The sequence below is a fragment of the Erinaceus europaeus genome, chromosome 12, assembly GCF_950295315.1.
Source record: "Erinaceus europaeus chromosome 12, mEriEur2.1, whole genome shotgun sequence".
NCBI lineage: Eukaryota > Metazoa > Chordata > Mammalia > Eulipotyphla > Erinaceidae > Erinaceus > Erinaceus europaeus.
Window position 1 is genome coordinate 79,625,855 of NC_080173.1, and position 19,126 is coordinate 79,644,980.

General features: G+C 47.3%; 1 protein-coding gene across 1 annotated transcript; it reads right to left on the minus strand.

The window, feature by feature from the left end:
• Positions 1 to 378: 378 nt before the first annotated feature.
• Positions 379 to 18,850, minus strand: SCARF1 (scavenger receptor class F member 1). Its single transcript, XM_007520463.3, has 11 exons — positions 18,706 to 18,850; positions 18,345 to 18,406; positions 17,982 to 18,083; positions 16,582 to 17,110; positions 12,710 to 12,928; positions 12,229 to 12,357; positions 10,600 to 10,703; positions 9,248 to 9,368; positions 7,451 to 7,572; positions 7,223 to 7,369; positions 379 to 4,612 (listed from the first exon to the last, which is right to left on the minus strand). The coding sequence occupies exons 1-11, from the start codon at positions 18,804 to 18,806 to the stop codon at positions 3,753 to 3,755; spliced, it is 2,496 nt and encodes an 831-aa protein (XP_007520525.1). The 5' UTR covers positions 18,807 to 18,850; the 3' UTR covers positions 379 to 3,752.
• Positions 18,851 to 19,126: the final 276 nt, after the last annotated feature.

Sequence of the window (19,126 nt, forward strand, 5' to 3'; positions counted from 1 at the left end):
CTATTTTACTTTAGTTGTTCCTTAAAATGCCTTAAAAAAAAAAAAGACATATTCATTCAGTCGCCTGACACATGTTATGTTGTGGATTAAACTCAGATTAAACTCAGAAGCTCATGCTTGAGAATCCAGCATTTATCCATTGTGCCATATCCCAGGCTGCAAGATATCCTTTTTTACCTACCAGGTTAGGTGGAAGAAAATAGATACCATAATTAATTTTTTTTAAAGATTTTATTTATTTATTTATGAGAAAGATAGGGGAGAGAGAGAAAGAACCAGACATCACTCTGGTACATGTGCTGCCAGGGATTGAACTCAGGACCTCATGCTTGAGAGTCTAGTGCCTTAGCCACTGCGCCACCTCCTGGACCACCATAATTAATTTTTGAAAAAGATTTATTTATTTATGAGAAAGAGGAAAGGGAATGAGAGGTACACAAAATCATTCTGTACCTGTGATGCTAAGAATTAAACTCAGGACTTCATGCTTAAGAGTCCAGTGCTTTATCCACTGTACCACCTCCCAGACCACAAGATACTATTTTTTAAAGATACTATAATTTGTAAAACTAAAAAGCCACAATTTCTTTGAAAAACGATCTAAAGTACAAAAATGTTTAATGTGGGGGCTGGGCAGTGGTGCACTGGGTTAAGTGCACATAGTATGAAGTGCAAGGATTCGTGCAAGAATTTGGGTTCAAGCCCCCCGACACCTGCAGGGGGGTCATTTCACAATTGGTGTAGCAGGTCACAGGTTTCTGTCTTCCCCTTCCCCTATCTCCCCTCTCTCTCAGAAAATGGCCACCAGGAGCAGCGGACATGTAGTGTCAGCACTGGGCCCCAGCAATAATTCTGGAGGAAAAAAACAAAAAACAAAAACACCTTAATGTTCTTAGCACATAACCCAGAAATTCCATTTCTTAAAATCCCTTTTTTTTTAATTTTACTTACTTTATTCCTTTTTTTTTTTTTCTTTTAATCAGGGCACTTCTCAACAATTTACGCTACTGCCCAACCCTCTTATGCTATCTTCTATAGAAAAAATTGCGGAGTCGGGCGGTAGTGCAGCAGGTTAAGCGCACGTGGCATAAGGATCCCGGTTTGATCCCCCAGCTCCCCATCTGCAGGGGAGTCGGTTCACAGGCAGTGAAGCAGGTGTGCAGGTGTCTGTCTTTCTCTCCCTCTCTCTGTCTTCCCCATCTCTCTCCCTTTCTCTCTGTCCTATCTAACAACAACGATATCAACAAAAACAATAATAATAACTACTACAACAATAAAAAAACACACCAAGGGCAACAAAAGGGAAAATAAATAATAATAAAAAAATTAAAAAAAAAAAGAAAAATTGCACAAATGCAAAAGGAAAAATTTTCTAGAAAAACCCGTACAAATGGTGGTCCGGTAGGTGGCACTGGACTCTCAAGCATGAGGTCTTGCGTTCAGTCCCCGGCAGCATGTGTACCAGAGTGATGTCTGGTTCTTTCTCTTATCATTTCTCATGAATAAATAAATAAAATCTTTTAAAAATATTTTAAAAACTTGCACAAGTGCAAAAGGAAATATGGCTAAAGTTGTACACTGCATTACTTAGTGTTTCAAAACAATCAGAAATAACCCAAGTCCCCATGAGTATGGATGGTATAACCTGTGTTATTTCCACACAATGGAATTTCTTTTAGTCATTTTGTTAAATGAAAAGAGGCAGCTTTGTATTTACTGACAGCAAAAGATAGCCAGGATATATTGTAAGTAGAAAAGAAACTATGTTTAGTATGCTGTTTTGTTTGTTTTTGAAATATTTGTTTATATGTGCACATACAGGAAAAAAATCAGAAAGGAAGCACCTAGGCTGTTAATGGAATTCTCTGAGCACTGGGATAGAAAGGAAAGCTACTCTTTATGTCCTGGCTAGGCAATGAAAGTATGTGAGGAAAGAATTCAAAACAAGATCAAAGACATGCCTAACATCTACTTTATCCTTCAGACTCCACTGGGAAGAAAAAAAAATCTCATATTTACTAAATTTATGCATAGCTGTAATGTTAGTGCTGTTTTTTTCTTTTTAACTACCACTGAAGGTTTTTTTAAATTTTATTTACTTTCCCTTTTGTTGCCCTTGTTGTCTTTTTATAGTTGATGTTGTTATTGATGTCATCGTTGTTAGATAGGACAGAGAGAAATGGAGAGAGGAGGGGAAGACAGAGAGGGAGAGAAAGATAAGACACCTCCAGACCTGCTTCACCACCTGTGAAGTGACTCCTTTGCCGGTGGGGAGCCAGGGGCTCGAACCAGGATCGTTATGCCAGTCCTTGCACTTTGCGCCACATGCACTTAACCTGCTGCCGCCCGACTCCCTTTTTAAAATTTTTAATATTTATTTATTTATTTTACCTTTTGTTGCCCTTGTTGTTTCTTATTTTTGTTGTAGTTATTGTTGTTGTTATTTATCTTGCTGTTAGAAACGACAGAGAAATGGAGAGAGGAGGGGAAGACAGGGGGGAGAGAAAGACAGACACCTGCAGACCTGCTTCACCGCCTGTGAAGTGACTCCCCTGTGGTGGGGAGCTGGGGGCTCGAACCAGGATCCTTCCGCTGCTGGTCCTTGCACTTTGTGAAGTTTTTAAAAATAATTTTACTAAAAATTGAATCTAGTGAAATGACTATTCACTACAGAAAATTTACAGGGGTCAGGTGGTGGCACACCTAATTAAGTGGACATATTTGCATGTGCAATGACCAGGGTTCGAGCCCCCACAAGCAGTGAAACAGGTCTTCAGATGTCTGTTTTTTCTTTCCCCCTCTGTCTCCCTCTTCCCTCTCAATTTCTCTCTGTCCTATCAAATAAACTAGAAACAAAAAAAGAAAAGAAAAAAGCAAAACGGCCACTGGGAGTGGTGAATTCGTAGTGCTGGCACTAAGCCCCAGAGATAATCTTAGTGGCAATAAAAAACAATTTACAAAATATACAAAAACTTAAGATAAAAATAAATATAAGACCTAATCTCACCTCCCAGAGAAAAATGTTATTTGATGCCTTTCTCTCAACTAAAAATACAATTAAATAAACATACATTTTTTTTAAAAAAAAAGTTATAGAAAATACAAAATATATTTTAAAAAGAAGAAGAAGAAGAAGAAAAGGTCTAAACATGTATCCTGAATATCTGAAGCAAAGAGAAATGAAATGTATAAAAAGAAAACTTAATTTTTCACACTTAACAGTTAAGGCATAAACATTCTCCTAGGTCAAATATCTTCTTGCACAATAGTTCCTCTAAGAGATATCCAGGAACCTGTCATAAGAAATATCTGTCTAGGGAGTCGGTGGTGGCACACTGGATTAAATGAACATAGTATCAGAAATATCTGTCTAACTAATCTTTTATCAGCAGACATTTAGGTTGCTTTCCATTTCAGAAAGAAATGCTTTCTAAATGCGGGATGGGAGGGTAGTGGGGGTGGAAATAGCCTTTGGGGAAAACAAGAGTCCAGGACAACAGAGAAAAGAAACATGTCCCTGTGCCTATCTCTCCCTTTCCTGATCCCATCCTTCCAGACCATTCCAGAAAGCCACAGCTTCTAGAGGCTTGGCGCCAACTGGATCCAACTCTTGACTTATCCTTATGGAAGGGCAAGGCTCTGGTATGCTTTTTCTGGCTCTGGGTCTTTGTTCCAGCACATACACAGTCTGACCCAGGGGCACTTTGAATGTACCCCGCCCACAGTCTCCTCATTCTCCAAACGGAAAGTTCTCAGTGCACTGGGTGCACAGAGATGGGTGCCACATTCTCATACTGGGGCTCTCCCTGTCCTTCTTCAACCAGCTTCTGGGACTCCTGTTCAGGGGAGCTACCCTCAGGGGCTGGCTCCTGGGCCTGCCCTGAATTTTTTATGTCATCCCCCATACCACTGACCACTTCCTCTGGCCTGGCTGATGCAGATTCCAAGGTCCCAGGAAGTTCCTCATTTGGGGGTGCTGAGCGAGGGCTCTGATTTGCAGATCCAGAGGTCAGCCCCGGGCTACCCTTCTGCCGACTCAAGGCCCTTCGTGGAGGCTTGGGGATGGCACTCTTGACCTTGGGCACTGCCTGGCCTTTCTGGAAATTACCAAAACGACGGAGGACAGACCGAACAGGACCCTCAGGTCCCTGAGGAGTCCCTGCCAGCATGTAGATTGTGGTCACGGAGTCTGAGCTCTCCTGGACATTGCTCTCAATAGCTTCCACACGCTCAGCCACTGTCCGACTACCAAGAGGGAGCCAGCATCGGCCAACAGCTGAGTCCCTGGGGCTGGTCACACCAGGAGGGACTTCTTCCTTTCCTGCTTGCTCTGGACCTGTGGACTCTTTAGCCTCCTGGCCTTCAGGACCTGGCTGGGCCCCCCGGGAGAGCCTCTTTGGTTTCCGGAGTGTGCTAGAGAGCTCCCCAGAGCTTCGACAGCTTTGGGGTGCAAACTTGGTGCCCTCAGCAAAGGAGACCGAAGGTCGCTTGGCCCTGGCTAGGCTGGAAGTGCGTGGGATGGCGAATGGTGTGGAGGCATCCTCAGGGAGTGGTAAGGGACTTCCAGGAAGGTTGGCCTTCAGTGAGTCAGCTTGAGCCACAGGGCCTATACCTGGCAGAGGGAACATAAGAGGTTGGCACAACTGGGCTGATCACCCCAAGCCAATGCACTTAGCCAGCCCAGCATCTGGAGGGTGAGGATACAGGGAAACGGGGAGGATCTATGATTCAGACACTGCACCTTCTATAAACATACCTCCTTCCTCCTCCCTATTTTGAATTAGTACCACACTCTAGCCAAGTTAAAACTCTTTCTGTGGCCAGGCAGGTGGCTCAGTGGGTAGAGTACATTCTTACAAGTCAGTCTGCAGCACTGCATATGCTAGAGTGATGCTTTGTTCTCTCTCATAAAGAGGTAATAGATAAAGCGCAGGGACCGGCATAAGGATCCCGGTTCGAACCCCGGCTCCCCACCTGCAGGGGAGTTGCTTCACAGGCGGTGAAGCAGGTCTGCAGGTGTCTATCTTTCTCTCCCCTCTCTGTCTTCCCCTCCTCTCTCCATTTCTCTCTGTCCTATCCAACAATGACAACAACAATAATAACTACAACAATAAAAAAACAACAAGGGCAACAAAAGGGAATAAATAAAGTAAATAAAAAAAATTAAAAAAAAGAGGTAATAGATAATTATTTTATTTTATTTTATTTTATTTTATTTTATTTTATTTTATTTTATTTTACCAGAGCACTGCTCAGCTCTGGCTTATGGTGGTACAGGGGATTGAACATGAGACTTGGAGCCTCAGGAATGAGACTCTCTTTGTATAACCATTATGCTACCTATCCCGACCCTAAAAATAGATAATTTTTTCTTTATTTTAAAGATTTTATTTATTTATTTATGAGAAAGATAGGAGGAGAGAGAGAGAGAGAGAGAAAGAACCAGATATCACTCTGGTACATGTGCTGCTGGGGATCAAACTCAGGACCTGACCTTATGCTTTAGAGTCCAATGCTTTATCCACTGCACCACCTTCCAAACCACATTCTTTTTTTTTTTTCCTCCGGGGTTATCACTGGGGCTCGGTGCCTGCACTATGAATCCATTGCCCCTGGAGGCTATTTTTTCTCTTTTGTTGTCCTTGCTGTTTTATTGTTGTTGTGGTTATTGCTGTTGTTGTTGGATAGGACAGAGAGAAATAAAGAGAGGAGGAGAAGACAGAGAGGGGGAGAGAAAGATAGACACCTGCAGACCTGCTTCACTGCCTATGAAGCAACCCCCTGCAGGTGGGACGCTGGGGCCTTGAACCGGGATCCTTAAGCCAGTCCTTGCTTCATACCATGTGCGCTTAACCTGCTGCGCTACTGCACCCCCCACCACATTCTTTTTTTGTTTTATTTATTTATTTATTTATTTATTTATTTGGGATAGGGACAGAAATTGAGAGGGAGAGATAGAGAGGAAGAAAGAGGAAAAAAGACAGGGTCAGGTGGTAGTGCAGTGGGTTAAGCACATATGGCTCAAAGTGCAAAGACCAGAGTAAGGATCCCCGTTTGAGCCCCCAGCTCCCCACCTGCAGGGGAATTGCTTCATAGGCAGTGAAGCAGGTCTGCAGGTGTCTTTTTCCCTCTCTCTGTCTTCCCCTCCTCTCTCCATTTCTCTGTCCTATCCAACAACGACAACATCAATAACAACAACAACTACAACAACAATAAAAAACAAGGGCAACAAAAAGGAAATAAATAAATAAATATTAAAAAATAATAATAACCACAACAATGATAAAACAAGTGCAGCAAAAGGGGAAAAAATATCCTCCAGGAGCAGTGGATTCGTGGTGCAGGCACCTAGCCCCAGCAATAACACTGGAGGCAAAAAAGAAAAAAGAAAAGAAAAAAACCCTTTCAAAGTCATATAGCCATATTCCCTCCCTTGCAAGATTTTTGTGTACTCTGTTCCTTCTTCCTGAAACACCATTTCCACTTCCCCCTTTCACTTAACTAATTCCTTATGCCGGCCCTCGCGCTTTGTGCCACGTGCACTTAACCCACTGCGCTACCGCCCAACTCCCCTACTTAACTAATTCCTATAGATCCTACTAGACTCGATTCCATTATCATGAACACTGAGTCACCTTCCTAGGCCCATTCACCTATGCTGTGGTTGGATTATAAGCTTCTCTTTGGGAGTCGGGCTGTAGCGCAGCGGGTTAAGCACAGGTGGTGCAAAGCACAAGGACCGGCATAAGGAAGGATCCCGGTTCGAACCCCGGCTCCCCACCTGCAGGGGAGTTGCTTCACAGGCAGTGAAGCAGGTCTGCAGGTGTCTATCTTTCTCTCCTCCTCTCTGTCTTCCCCTCCTCTCTCCATTTCTCTCTGTCCTATCCAACAACGACAACAACAATAATAACTACAACAATAAAAAAACAACAAGGGCAACAAAAGGGAATAAATAAATAAAATAAATAAAAATTTTTTTGAAAGTATAAGCTTCTCTTTGTACATGTGCCCATGAAAACATGTATTGCTCTGACCTGTGGATGTCTGGTTACTGCCCACCAGTAGTAGACTTGGTGAGGACAGTAATCTAGTTCTTCCCTGTGTCCCAGAGCCAGGAACACAGCCTGGCACAGCACGAGTGCTTGATACACACTTGCAAAGGGAATAAAGTAGAGGTTGTGATGGAGGTTATTCAGAGATCAAGAGGTTGTTGGAGGGCTACCTTCTTGTGGTGGCACGCAATAGGCTGGACCCTCATCCTCCTCTGCAGACTCAGGGTCAGAAGAGAAGGAGTCATCCGAGGCCCAGCCAGCAGAGGGTGGCTCGATGAAACTGTGGTTGAAGGGAACCTCTGGGTCGTGGTGTGAGACTGTAGGGAACTTAGGTGAAGTATAGAACATGATGGGAAGCCTCACCCCTCCCCAGCCCCTGCCCCTCAACCCCCACTTACCTGTCACCCAGGGCAGCTTGTGATTGCTGAGAGAACCACAGGGGAACATAGAGCCCAGGTTGCTCAGTGCACCCCAGACCTGCAGCTTCATCCTGGACACAGCAGCTCCATTTCTCACTGGCCTGAGGGTGGAGGAGGGGGCTCAGTGCCTGAAATCCCTTCTTGGGGCAATGTGGGGGCAGCAGAAAATGGAGAGGACCATCCTAGTCCCTGGGACAATGTGACAGAGGCAGGGAGACCCAGTGACTATGTCTATTTCAGTGACGTCCTCTGACTGACAAGTTAAATCCAAACCACTGAATCTGAGATCTAGGCCTGCCTCAGAGGGAAACTAGATTGGCTCTGGAATCCAACAGAGCAAGGGAACAACTCTGGCTCAGACTTGGTCTCTCTGGGCCTCAGTTTCCTCATTTGTAGAATAGGGGAAAATACTCCTCTTGTTGAGTATTCTTTTTTTGTTTTTTTAGAAGCCAGCATGGTGACAGGCATAAAATGCAGCTGTGTGCTACCATCCTAGCTGATCCCGGCCCCTCCATCTCAGAAGGCTGTCCTTATGCCCATCTCCAAGCTGGAAGTGACAGCTCTGTGTGTTAGCATTCCTTTGATGGTCTTTGCACCCATCCTCATCTTCATCCGAAGGGCTGCATCCCCACCCACAAGGTATCTGTTCACGTGTGAATGTTCACAGCACAGAGGAGGGCATCCTAAGGATTGGTTCATGAACTAATCAGACAGTACTGGACCCTGGGTCCAGAAAAGAGGACATGGGCTTTGTGCATTTAACTGACCAGCTGGCCCAGAGGGGCCTTACTGTCCTCTGAGAACCAAAGATGCTAATTCTCTTGCCCTTCATTCCTTGTTTGAAACCTCCATGCCGTTGTGAGTGACAAAGGAGCCAAGAGACACGAGGAGATTTTAGAAAGAGGCTAAACTCTGTGCCAGCAAAGGGCCCCTGCAGTGAGACCCACAAACCCAAATCCTTCCTCTTTTCTCCTGTTCTCAGAAAACCATGTTCTCTCCTTAACCACTGCTCAGACTTACACATCACTTTCCTCTCTAGAAGCCTGGTCTTCTTCCCTCCCTGCCCAAAGTTGTCCTGCTTCTTCTGTGTTCCCCACTCTCCTGCCAGTCTGGTGCCCAGGTATGCCCTGTTTGTGCAACTCAAAAACTTCCTCATGATATATGCACACCTAGGTTCACAGCTGCATTAGCCAAAATATGGAAGCAGAAACACCCACTGACAGATGACTGAATAAAGAAGTTATGGGACATATACTCAACAGGATACTATTCAGCAATTAAGGGATAATAATGTGTCCTTTGGTACAGAATGGATGGTGATTATGTGTAGCAAAATATATAAGGAAGTGAAGGAAGCCACTGCATGGTTTCACTCATATGTGGAAAAAACAGAACTGAAACACGTGAACTTGAAAAAAAAAAAAGTCAACCTATCTCTAAGACCTTGGGAAAACTAGGGTGGTTATCAGAGGGCGGGGATACAGAATTTTGTTGGTGGGAGTGGTGTGGAATTCCATCCCTATTACCTTATAATCTTGTAAACCACTATTAAATCACTAATAAGAGAGAGAAAGAAAGAACTCCCCATGAAGCCTTTCAAGGAAGGCAGACAGCTGACCCAGTGTCTCTAGGTCAAAGCCACAGTCAATTACCTTCTATGGCCTGTGACTTAAGTGTGTGACAAGGCCAGCCTTTCCCCACCTCTGGAAGGAGACCATCTTGCTTCCACACCATGGGCTGAGCTGTAGCGTGGGGAAGGGACAGGTCTGTGCTCACCTATCCTTGTAGCCCCGCCGGGTAGCCCAGCAGCAGCAGGCATAGCAGGCGATGCCCAGGAGCAGCAGCAGCAGTGGCACAAGGATGCCTGCTATGAGGGTGGCATCCCGACTACGAGATCCTAGGGGAGTGAAAGACGGTCAGACACACAGGGTCTTCCTGTCTCCCATGTATTGTCTCACTGCTATCTCTGAGCTGGCCTGTGCCCACATCTCCTGAGATGTGTGAACTTGGCTCAGTCTAGAGTTCTCCAGAGGACTTCCTATCTCATGGCCTATGACCTGTTCTTCCAAGTGCTGCCCCCAATTTTCTTGCCTCACCCCAATATTCAGTCCTCCCTGCTCATTTCCTGAGCCGTGTCCTGGTTTCTCAGGGAGCAGGGGCTCTGCTACAACTTCAGGGAGCTTCAGAGCATCCATATAGCAAACGGGCAGGTGGTAGTGGTTAGAGCTTTGGACTAGAAGCATTGAGATCCCATGTTAAATCCCCAGCAGCACATGGGCCAGAGTGGTATTCTGGATAAATAAATAAAATTTCTTCTTTTTTAAAAAATATTTTATTTATTAATGAGAAAGATAGAAGGAGAGAGAGAGAGAGAAAGAACCATACATTACTCTGGTATATGTGCTGCTGCTGGGAATTGAACTCAGAATCTCATGTTTGAGAGTCCAATGCTTTATCCACTATGCCACCTCCCAGACCACAATAAAATTTCTTCTTTCAAAATAAGTAAATAATTCATAAATAAAATTTTTTTCCCAAAAGACCAGCAGGATAGCTCTGGAAAATGTGCCTTCTTTGGCTCACACACATGACCCAGGCTTGAGCCCAACCTCCACTACACTGGAGGAAGCTCCAGTTCTATGGTGATTTTCCTTTTCTCCACCTCCTCTCATGTCAATCAATCAATCAGTCAATAAATCTAAATAACAAGCATCCACAGGTCAGGTGGTGGCTTGCCTAGTAGAGTGCACACATTACCAGGTTTAACTAACTGGGACTAAGATCCCAGGTTTCCACCTGCAGGGGAGAAGCTTCACAGGTAGTGAAGTCCTACAGATGTGCCTCCTCTCTGTCTCTACCTCATACCCTCTATCAAGAAAGAAAAACAAAATGACAGCCAGAAATGATGGAGTCCTACAGATATTGAACTCCAGTAATAACCCTGGTGGTGGGGGAAAAAAGAAAAAAGGGAGGAAGGAAGAAAGGAAGAAAGGAAGAAAGATCCACATAGGTCCCAGGCAGAGTGAAGGCCCCTGAAGTGGGCCCAGCCTCCCTGGTGAGTGATGAGCCCCTGAAGTTCATGTAAAGGGTCAGTCTTTCCCCAGCTATAGACCCCTCTTTCACCTTACCCATCTGACAGGCCCCAGAGACAGGGTGGCAGGATCCCTCTGGACATTCGCAGGCCACAGAGCAGTTGTTTCCATGGAAGCCAGATGGGCATGAATTGTTGCAGCTAATGGAGTGACAAAGAGAAACAGGCAGCATGCTGGTGAGAAGGGGTAGAGGAGATCAGGGACAGAAGGGAGGAGATTTCTGAGTACTCCCCACCAAAATAATAATAATAAAAAAAAGACATAATTCTCTGCATAATGCCTGAGCAGATCCTTCAACCTCTGAGTCACATTCCAAGTATAGGTGTAGTGTTTGGGAGAACCCCTCATTCCATAAGCGGGTCGTCTAGGGTGACCACCCACAAGCATCCCCCACCCAGGCTCCTGAGGGTATAACTCTCAGGTCAGGTCAGGGTGTCCTGCTTACTTGCTTCACTCCTCACCCACCAGCACTTATGTGAAATAAGTAAACAATGGCATCCAGAGAAACATCCTCAGGAATGGAATACCTGAACCAGATGCAGCCCTATCCCTACCTCTCTGGGTCTCCATCTTCTCCTCTGTAAAAGGAGTTGTGTGCCATTTGATTCTACATTCTATCCCATGGATGGAAAGTCTGACAGTGACAATCACTGACTTATTACCTATACACTTTAGGCAGTGAAGATAGCAGCACAAAGAGATGCTTGGATTCCTACCCTTATATAAATTTCCCAAGTAGTTAGGGAGGCAGTCTTTAAAAAAAATAAATAACAGGGAGGGAGGTTGGGCAGTAAAGCAGCGGGTTAAGTGCACTTGGCGCAAAGTGCAAGGACCAGCATAAGGATCCCAGTTCCAGCTCCCAGTTCCCCACCTGCAGGGGAGTCATTTCACAGGCGGTGAAGCAGGTCTGTAGGTGTCTATTATTCTCTCCCCCTCTGTCTTCCTCTCCTCTCTCCATTTCTTTCTGTCCTATCTGACATCGATAACAACAATAAAACAAGGGCAACAAAAGGGAATAAGTAAATAAATATTTTTTAAAAAGATGTTGGGGCTGGGGACATAATAGTTATGCAAAAAGCCTTTTATGTCTGAGGCACTGGAAGTCCCAGGTTCAATCCCCAGCACCACTATAAGCCAGAGCTGAGCAGTACACTGGTAAAAAAAAAAAAAAAAGTGGGGGGAACTGGGCGTTAGTGTACTGGGTTAAGCACACATGGTGCGAAGCGCAAGGACCAGTGTAAGAATCCCGGTTGGAGCCCCTGGATCCCCACCTGCAGGGAGCTCGCTTCACAGGCTGTAAAGCAGGTCTGCAGGTGTCTATCTTCCTCTCCCTCTGTCTTTCCCTCCCCTCTCAATTTCTCTGTCCTATCCAACAATAACAGCAATAACAATAATAATAACAACAACAATGATAAACAACAAGGGCAACAAAAGGGAAAAAATGGCCTCCAGGAGCAGTGGATTTGTAGTGCAGTCACCAAGCCCCAGAAATAACCCTGGAGGAAAAAGAAAAAAAAACCCTAGGAGGAATGAGATTTCCCTAGGATGACAAGCATTCTGGGTGGGTATCTAGGAGACAGAGGAGGCCAGGAAGGGAAATGCAGGGGACAGATTGAATAAAAATTTGAACTAAGCCCTGATTCCCCTGTAGACCCCAGTCCTCACCTGGGCCCCCAGAAGCCGACATTGCAGACACACTCTCCAGTCACAGTGTCACAGGCCCCGTGAACACAGATGGGGCAGGTAGAGTCACAGCCCTCTCCAAAACTGCCAGCCGGGCAAGGGTCTTCACACCTGAAGTAAGCAAGACTCAGTATGGAGGGAGGGCAGCCCTGGACCCCACAGAGAAGGCCCTGACTACCCCCCTACCCCCATCTCCTACAGTCAGGGACTCAATTCTACTCCTGTCACTGAAGCTTAGGTGCAAACAGGGCTTTGAACCTGGGGTCAAAGGTTACAGATCCTCAGAAGGAAGAAGACAGGAAGTCTGAATGGTGGGGGGCAGAACCAGAAGAAGAAACTGCCTAGGGCCTCACCAGCACCCATATACTGTCCCTCAGTCTTTTCAAGGAGAACACAACAAAGGACTTTGTAGATGTTTGCTGGGGGAGGGCCACCCCCACCCCAAGCAGACCAGCCCCCTTACCTGGGCCCCCACCAGCCAGGATCACAGCGCTGACAGTGCCCAGTGTCTGGCTGACAGGCCTCCCCCATCCAGCAGCGGGGGCACTGCTGCCTGCAGCTCTCACCAAAGGTGCCGGCTGCACAGGGCTGCTGGCACTGGGTCCCGTTCCAGCCTGGCTCACAGGAGAGACAGTTGCCTGTGTCTGCAGAGCAGGGCTCATTCTGCTTGCAGTGACCGCAACTGGGAAGAGAAATTCAAGATGAGCTGGGGGAGGAGGGATGGAACAGCCACCCAGGTCTCCAGGGAGCAGTGGAGAGCATCCAGGCAACCAGCTGGATCCCCCAGGTGGATCTGAGACTCAGTTTACCCATACTCTAAAACAAACAACAAGGCAAGACAGATGCTCTCTGTAGGTCTGATAGGATTCCAACACTCTCCTCCTAAAACTCCATTCTAGGATTCATATTTTTCTGGGATCCAAGGTCAACAGGAGCTACCATGCAAGGGACTCACATACTTGAGGCTCCTGGTTTGAGCTCTGGCATGGCATATAATGCTCTGGTCTGTGTGTCTGTCTGTCTGTCTCTCTCTCTCTCTCTCTCTCTCTCACTCACTCTCTTACCCCTCTCTCTCACTCATTTAAAATTCTGTCTAATAAATGCAAGTAAATGTGAACAAAGGAACAAACAGGAGCTACCAACCCAACCAGAACAGTGAAGGTGCCATGTGCCTTCTGTCCAAAGTTTCCCTCCCCTTCTCCTTCTGCTCTCCTTTCACACCTGTAGTCCTTATGATCTGGTTGGAGTGGAACTCAGTTTATCTTCTTTTTTTTTTTAACCAGAGCACTGCTCAGCTCTGACTTATCCTGGTGCAGGGGACTGAACCTGAGACTTTGGAGCCTCAGGCATGAGAGTCTGTTTGCATAGCCATTATGCTATCTACCCCTGCCCCTCAGTTTATCTTCTAACCATGGCATGAAGATGCATTAAAATAGTAGTATAGAGGGTCAGGCAATAGTGCAGCGGGTTAAGCACACATGGCACAAAGTGCAAGGAACTGCGTAAGGATCCCAGTTTAAGCCCCTGGCTCCCCACCTGCAGGAGGGTCGCCTCACAGGTGGTGAAGCAGGTCTGCAGGTGTCTCTCTTTCTCTCTCCCTCTCTGTCTTCTCCTCTTTCCATTTCTCTCTGTCCTACCCAACAACAATGACATCAATAACAACAACAATATTAATAACTACAATAATAAAACAACAAGGGCAACAAAAGGGAAAAAAGTAGCCTCTAGGAGCAGTGGACTTGTGGTGCAGGCACTGAGCCCCAGCAATAACTAGAGGCAAAAAAAAAAAAAAAATAGAAGTGTAGGGGCTGGACAGTGGTGCCCCTGACAGAGAGCAAATTCGGAGGTCGGGTGGTAGTGCACCTGGCTAAGCACACATATTATCATGTACAAGGACCTAAGTTCAAGCCACTTGTTCCCATTTGCAGGGAGGAAGCTTCATGAATGGTGAAACAGTGTTACAGGTGTCTCCATCTATTTTTTATTTTTCTATTATCTTTATTTCACAGAGACATCCAGAAATTGAGAGGAAGGGGGAGATAGGGAGGGAGACAGACAGAGAGACACCTGCAGCACTGCTTCACCACTTTTGAAGCTTTCCCCTTGCAGGTGGGGGTCGGGGCTTGAACCTGGGTCTTTGTGCATTTTAACACATGCACTCAACCAGGTGCACCACTATCCACCCCCCAATCTCTACATCCATCTGACTTTCCCTTTTCTCTCAATTCCTCTCAGTCTCTGTCCAAAATAAATAAATTAATAAATAAAGGTCTTACTTTAAAAAAAGTTCTTTTTTTTAATTTTCCTTGTGATAAGAACTCTTAGAAGCCACTCTCTTAGCAGCTCCCAAATATAATTTATCTTAATTTTTTTTTTTCCAGAGTACTGCTCAGCTCTGGATTTTGGTGGTGCGGGAGGGGGAGAAGATTGAACCTGGGACTTTGGAGCCTCAGGCATGAGAGTCTCTTTGTCTAACTATTATGCTATGTACGCTTCATTCAATTTCTTTTTTTTTTAATTTTTTAAATATTTATTTTCCCTATTGTTTCCCTTGTTTTTTTTTTTATTGTTGTTGTTGTTATTGATGCCATCGTTATTGGATAGGACAGAGAGAAATGGAGAGAGGAGGGGAAGACACAGGGGGGAGAGAAAGACACCTGCAGACCTGCTTTACAGCCTGTGAAGCGACTCCCATGCAGGTGGGGAGCCAGGGGCTCGAACCGGGATCCTTCCTCTGGTCCACCCATTGTGCTACTGCCGACTCCCCTCAATTTCTTTTTTTATAGGAAATTTATCATTATTATTTTGTCATCACTGGGGTTTCACCATTCCTGGATGACTGTTTCAGATAGAGACAAAACAGACAGAAAAGTGGTGGAAAGAGACCACAGCACCAAAGCATCCTTTAATACAGTGGGGGCCGAGCTTGAACCCCAAATAAATAAATAAAAAGTAAGGGGCCAGGTGGTGGTGTACCTGGTTGAGGGCACATGTTACAGTGTACAAGGACCCAGGTTCAAGCCCCTGGTCCCCACCTGCAAGGGAGAAGCTTTATGAGTGGTGAAGCAGGGCTACAAGTGTCTGTCTCTCTCCCTCTCTATCTTCCCCTTCCCTCTCAATTTCTGGCTGTCTCTATCCAATAAATAAATAAATATAATAAAAAATTAAAAAATAAAGGGAGACAGAAAGAGATACCGGCAGCAGAACTGTACCATTTGTGAAGCTTCTCCACCTGCAGCTGGGGACTGGGGGACTGGATCCTTGTGCATGGTGATGTGTACACTTAACAAGTACTGGCCCTGAGTTCAGTCCCCCACACTGGCATCACAAGTGCCAAAGTGCTACTCTAGCCTCTCTGTCTCTCTCTCCTCTCTCCTCCTATTTGTATCTTGTAAAATAAATCTTTATTTTATTTTATTTATTGCCACTGAGGCTCAGTGCCAGTAGTGTGAATCCTACACTCCCGAAGGCTATTATTTCCTTTTTTTTTCTGTCTAGTTTTTTTTCCCTTTTGTTGCCTTTTTTTTATTGTTGTGACTATTATTGTTGTTGTTATTAATGTCATGGTTGTTGGATAGGACAGAGAGAAATGGAGAGAGGAGGGGGAGACAGAGAGGGGGAGAGAAAGACAGACCCTGTAGGTGGGGGTTGGGGGCTTGTGCATTGTAACGTGTGTTCAACCAGGTGTACCACCACCCAGCCCCTCTGACTTCTTATGGCGGACATAGCCAACTAAAACTTTGAGAGTCACTATCTTAAAGAGACACAGCGATCCTGCTATTTTTGTTTTTTAGCAGAGCACTGCTCAGCTCTGCCTTGTGATGGAGACTGAACCTGGAAGCTCAAGAGCCTTAAGCATGAAATCATTATGCTGTCTCCCCAAGCCTTTCTGCATTTCTTTTTGTTTGTTTGTTTGTTTTCCCTTTTGCTGCCATTGTTGTTTTATTGTTGTTATAGTTATTGTTGTTATTGATGCCATTATTGTTGGATACGACAGAGAGAAATGGAGAGAGGAGAAGACAGAGATGGGAGAGAAAGATAGACACCTGAAGACCTGCTTCACCTCCTGTGAAGTGACTTCCCTTCAGGTGGGGAGCCAGGGGATCCTTACGCCTGTCTTTGCACTTTGTGCCACCTACACTTAACCCACAGCGCTACCACCTGACTCCCCATACTTCTGGTCTTTTTTGCTTAATGACTGTAGGAAAGGATGCTGGAGGCTGGATCTAGGACACCCAGGGTCTCCCCAACCCACATTTCCACCCCTGTTGGTGTACAGGTTATCCACCTTCCTCACCTGGTGCCCCTCCTCTAGCTTCCTCCCTGGCAGCTCACCTCTGTCTGCACTGTGGGCCATAGGTGCCCGCAGGGCAGGGCAGCTCACAGTGCTGGCCATGGAAGCCCGGCGGGCAGGTGCAATGGCCATAGTTGACACTGCAGTTGCCCCTCACGCATTTGCATCGGTGCTGGCACTTGAGGCCCCACCAGCCCGGCGGGCAGGTGCAGCGGCCCGACTCCTGTGCACATGGCAAGCCGTTGCAGTCGCAGTTGAAGCTGCAGCGGCGACCCCACCAGCCGTGCTTGCACAGGCAGATTCCTGTGGCTGGGTCGCAGCTCCTCGAACTCTGGCTGCACTGACACTGGCGCTGGCACGTGGACGACCACCAGCCAGGCTCGCAGTGGCACGTGCCAGTCTTGGGGTCGCAGAGTCCATGGCGGTTGTCACAGGAACATGCAAACTGGCAGTTGTCGCCCCAGCGATTGGCCTGACAGCTGCACATGCCTGTGGCCGGCTCACACTTGCCGTGTGGGTGGCAGGCACAGAGCTCACGGCAGTCAGGACCCCAGTACTGGCCTGGGCAAGCTGTGGGGTGGGTGAGAGTAGAGAGGAGGGCCAGAAGGGGATCCTAGTCTCAGGATCAGGTGCTGACTCCCTCACCCCCACCCTTCTCCCAGAAGGAAGTAGGGTGCCAGATTGGCCCTCTAGGAGGGAGGATACCCCCCCCCCCCCCCCGAACATCTGGTAGCCTGTCCTGAGGCTCAGCTCATTTCCTGCCTCAGACTCTTAACTACACAGCCCTTAGTGGGGGCCTGGCCTCCCACTGCACATTCCAGAATGTTCTTAAAGGTCCTGAGTGGGAAAGCTGGTCTGTCCAGTCCCATAGAAGTCAGTGGAACTTCATGCCCCCTCCCTTTATTGATCTTTCCTGGACTGGAGGTGCTCTGAGTGTCCCTGAGGGCCCAGCTGCTGTTCATGAGGGTAGCAGGACAAGCTACATTGCTCCCAGTGTGTCCTCTCAACCCAAGTAGCCCACCAAGCCCTTCAGCATGTTCCCTGAGCTGTCACAGAGGGCACAACCCAGCCAGGGACTCTGTACTGGATAAAGTGTGTGTGTGTGTGTGTGTGTGTGTGTGTGTGTGTGTGTGTGTGTGTGTGTGTGTGTCTGTGTTGGGGGTGGGTAAGACCTGTTTTGCAATGAACAAGAATGGCCATCTTTTCCAAGAAGTTGAAAGGAGAATGAAGGACTCAGGACTGAACCTCAGGGCTGGGCCAGGCTTTATGTAAAACCCCTAGATGATTAAGGACACCAATCAGGTGTGTGCCACTTCCTGTTTCTGGGCCTCAATTTCCTCAGTGAAGCTTAGAGGGATTTTGGCCCTGCTGTCCTAAAACTGCCTTTCTACCCATGCTGCCTCCCCACTCCTTCACCCTCCAGAAGAAACTTAGGACTCACAGGAATTGCACAGAGCCCCGAAGAATCCAGGTTTGCACCGACAGAGGCCTGGTTTCACACAAACCTCCCCTTCTCGGCAGGCGTCTAACCCTTCGCAGATGGCTGAAAAACATCCCACCCTGGTTAGAAGGACAGGGGTGCGACCAGGAGACACTCTGCCCCTCCAGTTGGCTCCTGGTTCCCTCCAGGCTAGGTGGGGAGGTGGGGTTAGGGGGTGGGGGTTGTGTGTCACAGGATGGACCATAGCTCCATGGTCCAGGAAAACAGGCCCCTGGAGGGGAGGAAGGAAGGGTCACAGGTCTTCCCCTCTCCTTGGGGGATGACGGGGTGGGGGGAGTCCATCCTGGATGACTCCCTACTTACGGATGGTGCATTCTTGATCTTTCTGCCTCCAGCCCGGGCAGCACTGGACCTCAGCAGAGGGGCTGTGGGGCAGAGGGGGGTCAGCTCAGGGACTGCCTGGTTCCACAGGTGTGGACCACTGTCTGACAGACATGGGATTCTGCCACAGGCCTGACCACAAATCACAGCTTAGTGTTCCCAACCCCTTCCCACTCCTTCCTATCATCTGTCTTCTCTGCCGCCCCCCAGACTGTCGCCAAAACCCTATCCCTTCAGCCCCAGGACCTCTTCCCCACATCCCTCCCCATCCAGTGGGGACCTCTGGTCACATCAGAACCAGTTAACACCAGTTCAGTCATACACCCTTCCCCATAAGACCCACCTGCTGGTCTTGCAGACATGTTGCCCTTTGGGGTCCAGGTTGGACCCATGGATCCCCCCAATCCAGAACAGCAACAATGGGAGTGGCAGCCCCAGCCCCATGGCGGCCAGTGCAGCTAGAGGACTTGGGCTAGTCTGGTCCCCACTCTCCCAGCCCCCTCCCTGTTTCCTCTCAAGGCTTTTCCTGAGGAAACCAGGCCGAGGGGAGGGCTGCCAGGAGGCACCTCCCTGAGGGGGCGGGAGGTGCTGGGAAAGTCAGACACCACAGAAATGAGAAGGAAATAAGACCAATGGCAAGTGGTTGAAGGGGCTGGTCTTAGCCTGGTAGAGGCAGGAAGAATGAAGCTGTCAGTCCCGGGGTACTGGAGACGAGGTGTGGGGGCAAGGGTGGGAACCACAGGAGCCATGGTTCCATTAGGTCA